The sequence below is a fragment of the Aulostomus chinensis genome, chromosome 6 (assembly GCF_037954235.1).
Source record: "Aulostomus chinensis isolate RoL2024-O1b breed Wild chromosome 6, RoL_Achi_v1.0, whole genome shotgun sequence".
Classification (NCBI taxonomy): Eukaryota; Metazoa; Chordata; class Actinopteri; order Syngnathiformes; family Aulostomidae; genus Aulostomus; species Aulostomus chinensis.
Window position 1 is genome coordinate 14,220,811 of NC_141325.1, and position 6,883 is coordinate 14,227,693.

General features: G+C 38.3%; 1 protein-coding gene across 1 annotated transcript in view; it reads left to right on the forward strand.

The window, feature by feature from the left end:
• aacs (acetoacetyl-CoA synthetase) overlaps window positions 1-6,773 on the forward strand; it is a 38,742-nt gene extending 31,969 nt beyond the window's left edge. The window contains exons 13-18 of the mRNA XM_086206685.1: window positions 1,105-1,218; window positions 2,092-2,217; window positions 2,989-3,058; window positions 4,243-4,301; window positions 4,531-4,733; window positions 4,828-6,773. Of these exons, the coding sequence (XP_086062811.1) occupies window positions 1,105-1,218; window positions 2,092-2,217; window positions 2,989-3,058; window positions 4,243-4,301; window positions 4,531-4,733; window positions 4,828-4,965 (710 nt within the window). The 3' untranslated portion in view covers window positions 4,966-6,773. The remainder of the gene's footprint in view (window positions 1-1,104; window positions 1,219-2,091; window positions 2,218-2,988; window positions 3,059-4,242; window positions 4,302-4,530; window positions 4,734-4,827) is intronic.
• Window positions 6,774-6,883: the final 110 nt, after the last annotated feature.

The window sequence follows — 6,883 nt, forward strand, 5'->3', positions numbered from 1 at the left end:
GAAACAGTAGATTATTGGAAGGTACAAAGAGACAAATGGATGGTGCGGCAAAGGAAAAGAGAGTGTGTTGTTCCGAACAGTTTTAGGAAGGTACTGCAACAGAGTAGAACTCCTATGTAGGTCAGTGGAAGTACCGCTTGGGTTGCTGTGATACCGTGTTGATACTTGTACAAAGTTCAATCGTTTTTTTCAGGTCAACTATTTCCTGTCTCACACCGGTATGTTCCTGTATCTCAGTGCAACACCTTGCAGGTCCTGTAAAGCTGCTTCAAAAATATATCTATTTTTTTGCTACTGGTCAGCATTCTAACGCCAAAGCCACGGCGTATCGGCCATATGAGAGCTGAATCACAGTCGTCATGTTTTGAGCATCATGTTGTCATCAGCATTTCTAATCAGGAAACTGCAATTTAAAACAAAACAAAAACCTTATACTTGGTTGAGGTGTTTGTCCACTTTTTTCTAACAAAAAAAAAAGAAGAAAAATGCAAAATGGCACTGTATATAGAAGTCCTTTTCCAGATCTACCTTTTACGTAGCAAATCTTTGACCAAATTTCCACCGTCAGTGTGTACATGGATATTTCCAAACTTTGTCCTCGTCTACAGCAGGCGAGCCTGAAAATATGGCCCGGCATGTGCAAAACTTAAGGTTTATAATGGGCAGCACATTCTTTGTGCTTCTGTCTCTGCTTTGCTTACCTCTCAAAAAAGAAAGCAGTATAATTAGTGATTTATAGTATAATTTTGTACTGTTTAATTACAGAAATTGTAGACAGCTTTAGATCGCGAAGATGACCCGTTCTTCTTCTGCTGTTTGTCACAGACACAACAATATGCATTGTGTAGCCTAGTTTGTTTGATGCATTTCAATGCAACATTTCCAAAATTCTAAATTCCCTTGACAATTAATTGGAAACAGATCTAGAAAGTTTGCTGTTTGAATGTTTTGACTTGTTCGCATAAATGATTAGCATATTTTCCATGAATGTCCCAACACCTGTAAAAATGTTGTAACTAATCTTAATGGTAATAAAGACATAAGCAAATCATATCAACCAACTTAATCATCCACTGTGTGTACTTCCTTCACCTGTCTGTCCAGGCGGCACTGACATAGTGTCATGTTTCATGGGTCAGAACCCAACAGTTCCAGTGTATCGAGGAGAGATCCAATCAAGGAACCTCGGAATGGCTTTGGAATCTTGGAACCTTGACGGTAAGACTGTGAATGAGTGAGCGCTCATGAGGATTGGTTTGAATCGCATAGAAATGTCACACTTTTGCCTTTCTTTTCTGCTTAACCAAGTATTATTTTTCAGCAAGTGCTTGTAATTCTAAAAATCTGCCAGTGGAACAAGTGAAAATGTCTTAAAAGTCTCTTTAACTCACTGAAATGGTTGTCTTCTATTGACTAGAAGTTAGACAAATATTCTTGGTTCAGTTTGAAGTTTCTACAGTAGTTAGTTTCTCCCATATGTGATATGTTGGAAGTACCTGTACAGCACGTGTTTGCATGAATGTGAACTCTTTCATCCCCCCCCCCCCCAAAAAAAATACCCATGTGTAATTAGTGAACTTTTCCTGGGTAAATACTTGTCAAAGCTTAAGGGAAATGATTTTTTTCCCCTCACAAACAATCTGAAACAAAAAGAGAGATTTTTATCTTGCAGGGAGTTTTCAAAGCCCTCTATGTTTTTCTCATTGATTGGAGTCCCTCATTCCCCAGCTCCCGATCCCTGCTTCAGGCTGTACTGGCGTGTCTCCACCACCTCAGTGGAGAGTGTATTGAGGGATAATTTAAAGGCAGTTTTGTAGGAAAAGCTTGGGATTATTTTAGTCAGTCTCTAAGCCTATAACACTGTCCTGAGGGAGGAGGTGAGATTTGTGTGAAACCACACACTAAAGTGGGATATATCAGCAGCCACTTTTTTTTTTCCCTCTTCGTCTGAATTGTATGTGTATTTCAGAGTGCATGCCCAGGTGTATGTTTTTTGTTGTTTATTGTTGTAAATTCAATCTGAACTTCTGTCTAACTTTGTTTTTATTCCTGTTTGTGTGTGTTTGTGTGTGTGTACACGCGCTTGACCAGGTAAGCCTGTATGGGGAGAGAGCGGGGAGCTGGTCTGCTTGAAGCCGATCCCATGCCAGCCTACACACTTCTGGAATGATGAGAACGGGAGTAAATATCACAAAGCGTACTTTGCTGCATTTCCCGGTGAGCATACAAGGGATAAGGACAAGAATCTGCCAAATTCCTGATGATAGACCCGTTGTTGCGAAAGAAAGAAAAAAAACAAAAAACTTCTGAACTGGGAGTGATGTCACACCTGAGTTGACTGTGTTCCAACAGAAGACCTGGGATGGAGTAAATGTATACTGATGAAATATGAAGAGTACTGTGTGCAGGACTAAGTTTGATAAATTAGAAAGTGCTAAAAACTGTTTATGTTCAAAGCATTAAAGTCAACTGATGTACAGAGCAGCAATTTTGAATTGCGATCGTGGGGTTCATCGGGAGTATGAAGTCTGACCTCAGAGGAGGTCCCAGTTGAAATCTCGAACTGGGAACCCGGAAATTCCAACTCCCCACTTCAACTGGAACACAGCCCCCTTAGGTTTGGAGCCAGAAAACTAATGTACAGATTCAAAGTCGTTTATTTTTGATACACGGTCAATACAAGGCAAAAAAATGACAGGTGGTTCAGGGATGTATTTATACGGTACGCTAAATAGGTGCTTGTCTGTTTTTATACTGATCAAAATGTTCGATTCCCCCTTGTATCTTTTCAGTACAACTACATAATCTGCGCTTTCTGTTTTTTATACGTTGTTCCATCAACATAAAATATGAATCATTCCAGTAACTCAACAGACATAATTATTTTTGTCACTTTTCATTTGTTTTGATCGGTATGTACTTTATTGTCACAATTTGAATTTCTCTAGAGAATTTATTTTTAAGTTACCTTACTTCCTTCTCCTGCAGGTGTATGGACCCACGGAGATTACTGTAAAATCAACCCAAAAACGGGAGGCATTGTCATGCTTGGCAGAAGGTAGTTTTATTACATAATTTTTTTCAAAATTGTGTTGGGTTTAGAATGGGAAGTTGATTTCAAGGAACACAACAACTATTTGGGGAATATTCTTGTTATTTGTCATTTTTTTGTACCACACAAGCAGACAGTTCTGCTTCTCTTCTCTCTGTGAGCGTTACGGCGCCCCAGACACTCTCCTGTTGGCTAACTGCTAGTTAGCATAGATGTTTGAGGTAGTTCTGGGTTTATAATTGATGGAAAAATAACATTCCATAATTTTCAATTGTTTTTTTTTTAACCACAAATATTAAGCACAGAGTTAGTAATATCTAAGCAGGCAGAGATCATTTTGGATCAAAGTGTATTTGATGGCTTTTGAGACGGTAGGCTCTTGTGCCAAACTGCTAACATTCATCACAGCTAAGCTAACGATCAGCCAGCTTTGGCTGCCAATGGGGGTCTGGAGCTTTGTAATGCACATAGAGAGGAGAGAGGGGTATATATCGGTTTGTCTGGCACTCAAAGTAGTGGACAGTAAGCATATTTCCGAAAAACGTTGGTGTGTTACTTTAAAAATAATTAGACATATCTCCATCGCAAGGATTGGTTGGGTCAGAACTGCTTTTGGATCGGTATTCGCTAAAATAAACCAGATCACATAAGGATCTTTGGTTTACTCTACTTTACAGTGTATTGTCAACTTGTGTTGTGTTATGTGTCGACCCCAGGATGATTGACTGCTATCTTAGTACCAGATAATTTTGATCTGGATAAGGAATAAAGAATTTAAGCCGCCCAACCTGAGAGTTTTGAACCAAGATTTGATGTATTTGGCTCAAGTTATCTATGATAAGAAGTTGTGCCAAATCAGAAATCCTGCAGCTGTTATTTCAATATCATTGGTGTATATTTAATCAAAAGGGACAAATCTGATCAGACTCTGCTTTGTAGAAACATAATACAGAGATTCCTATAATTAATGATTGCGTGAGTGAAATATACTTTTTGAAAAATGCATAACTTTCTTTTTGAAAATGATGAAAGCCGTTCAGAAGTGGTTTGGTGAACATGTTTTTTTGACATGGTGTAAAAATATTGTTTTGGAAGCTACACTATGATATTGTGCTTTACATGTTGTGTTGGCAGTTCCCCTGTGACAGACAAAAAAACTATTAAATCTTGATCATGTATTTGTTCTCCAGTGATGGAACCTTGAACCCTAATGGAGTCCGCTTTGGCAGCTCAGAGATCTACAACATAGGTGAGCTTTAAATATCTTACATGAAATTGAAAGGTTTAAGCTTGAATTGAGTCAATAAAGCTACAACAGAATGCTGAAATCAACCTGAATCTTTTCTCCTTGTCTCCTCTGTTTTTGTCCTTTCTCTTCCCCTCTTTTACCCTCATGGACTCTTGTCTGCTCTGGTCATTATTCTGTCCCGTCCCCTGTATCCTCTACACTGCCCCATCATTTCCTGTCCTCTCTACAGTTGAAGCATTTGAGGACGTGTCAGACAGCCTTTGTGTTCCTCAGTATAACGCCAATGGAGAGGAGAGAGTTATTTTATTCTTAAAGATGGCACCTGGAAAGCCCTTCTGTCCAGAGTTGGTGGCAAAGATTAAAGGGGCCATTAGAAAAGCTCTGTCTGCGCGACATGTACCCGCTGTGCTGCTAGAGACCAAAGACATTCCTGTAAGACAAATATGTTTATCAATCAAGTTAAGAAGAAAGCTGTAAGATGTAAATGTCTGTTCTACTGACAGCACATTTCTTCTTGGACTTGTAGTACACCATCAGTGGGAAGAAGGTGGAGGTGGCCGTGAAACAGGTGATTTCTGGCCGGGAGGTGGCACAAAGAGGAGCTTTCTCCAATCCTGCTTCATTAGACCTCTACAAGAACATTCCTGAACTGCAAAACTACTGAAGAGGAAGGAGAATGGATGAGAGGCAGGAATTCATTGTACTTCTTAAATTAACTTTATTCAAATGGAGACATGCAGAGAAAAAATTCTCAGAGGCATTTGTGCAGAGCATAAAAGGGAAAATTATCTCTATGTCAGAAAAAAAATTCAATGAATAGTGTGTATTTATATAAAGATAATAATGATGATTATGATAATAGTAATGTTTACAGGTGAACCAGATACTTGAGGTGTGTTGCTCCATAGCTGAACATGCTATAGTGATCAAGCAGCTACCATTTAGGCCACCATATGCTGCAAATAATGTTGAACTGGATTCAGCTTTAGGATGGAACTGACGATGCACAGCGGTGCTTGTGAATAAACTACTTCTGAAGCCACTGACAATGGGGAAAGTGAAATTTAGCCTTAAGCGCTTCGCTTTGGCTTCACAGTTGGATTGGTATCAGTCGGGGCAACGCCATATCTCTCTGTGTCACCTGGCTATGTGTGAGCCCCAGACTAAACATCCATGGAAGATAAACACTCACCATACATACAAACAAACACCTGGGATGACACCACAGCTTCCTATCATTTCTATGTGATGTGTGTACTGCTGTGAATATTTTTGTCATCATGATAACATGCTTTTTTTTTTTTTTGAATGTGGTGACCCAATCTTGTTGATTTAGTGAATCTGATTCTAATACAGAAGTTACATTTGTGTTATTATGTATTACCCACTCCTCATTGGATTTTCTAACAGTTCATTCCATTTCATTCCGCCCAAGACACAAAGGCATGAACTGATATAATGTTTTCTTGAGGAACTTTTTTTTTTTTTTTTTTCCTTTTTCACATTGGTCCTCATTACCAGGCTATCAAATGAGGAAGCTCAAGTATGGTCATGTTCCTTTTAAGATGACAGCCTGTATTTCTTAGTTCCATATGTTTTTTTTTTTTTTAATTTGTATTTCTGGAGGGAAAAAAAAGGAAAAATACTTCTCTTCAAATCAGTACAACACAGCTTGTATTTGCACATTAAAATTTCTTTGTCCTGTGTGACAACACCTCAAGGCAAATGCAAACAAAATAATCAGTTTTACATGGTTTTAGGGAGACTATACAATAATGCTGAGAAAACACTGATCATTAGTTGTTGGCATCGGGTTTCTTTGGAATTTAATTCTCATGATAAATGTTGAAAAGTTGCAGAGAAGCGGTCGATACTTGATACTAATGATACCACTACTACTTATAACAACAGTACTGGAAATGTAGTGTTACTGGATTTTGTGTGTTATTGATTGATTGGTTTCTTTTCAATTCTGTGTGATTCAGTTGTGTCCATCATGATTATGCCAGACATGTTTGAAAATGTATGAGAAAACGGAAATGCATATTTGATGTAATAGTCATTGCTTCTATGAAATGCATTTCCTCATTAAAAAGGTACGAAGTGGAGTTTCTGACTGTTGGCTATATAGAATGAGTTTGATTAGTGAGCCACTACTTGTCCATTTTGTGCATATTCACGTGTCGCACATGTATGTACATATATACCCTTTGCAAGAGGATTGGAATTTTGTTGAGTAGGAATGTGCCTGTAAAATACAGAAAAGACTATTCTGATAAATGTTGTGTTGTGGATTGCTCATGGATCAGAGCGAACAGGAAATAAAGATTCTTTGAGCCATCAGTAAAGGCAGTATGCAAGCAAAGCTCAAATTCCAGAAATCTGGCTGTTAATGTCCAACATTAATGGAATGCTTTCCAAATATATTTCAGTTGATTGTCCTGGCGCATCTTCAAATATCAGCTGTTAAATCATTGCCATTTTGAAATAATTTGAGCATTAAATATGGTGAATACTTTATTTTGGTACAATGTTGAAATTACCTCTGCTTTGAGTAAACCTTGAACTGCGCACGTCTTTTC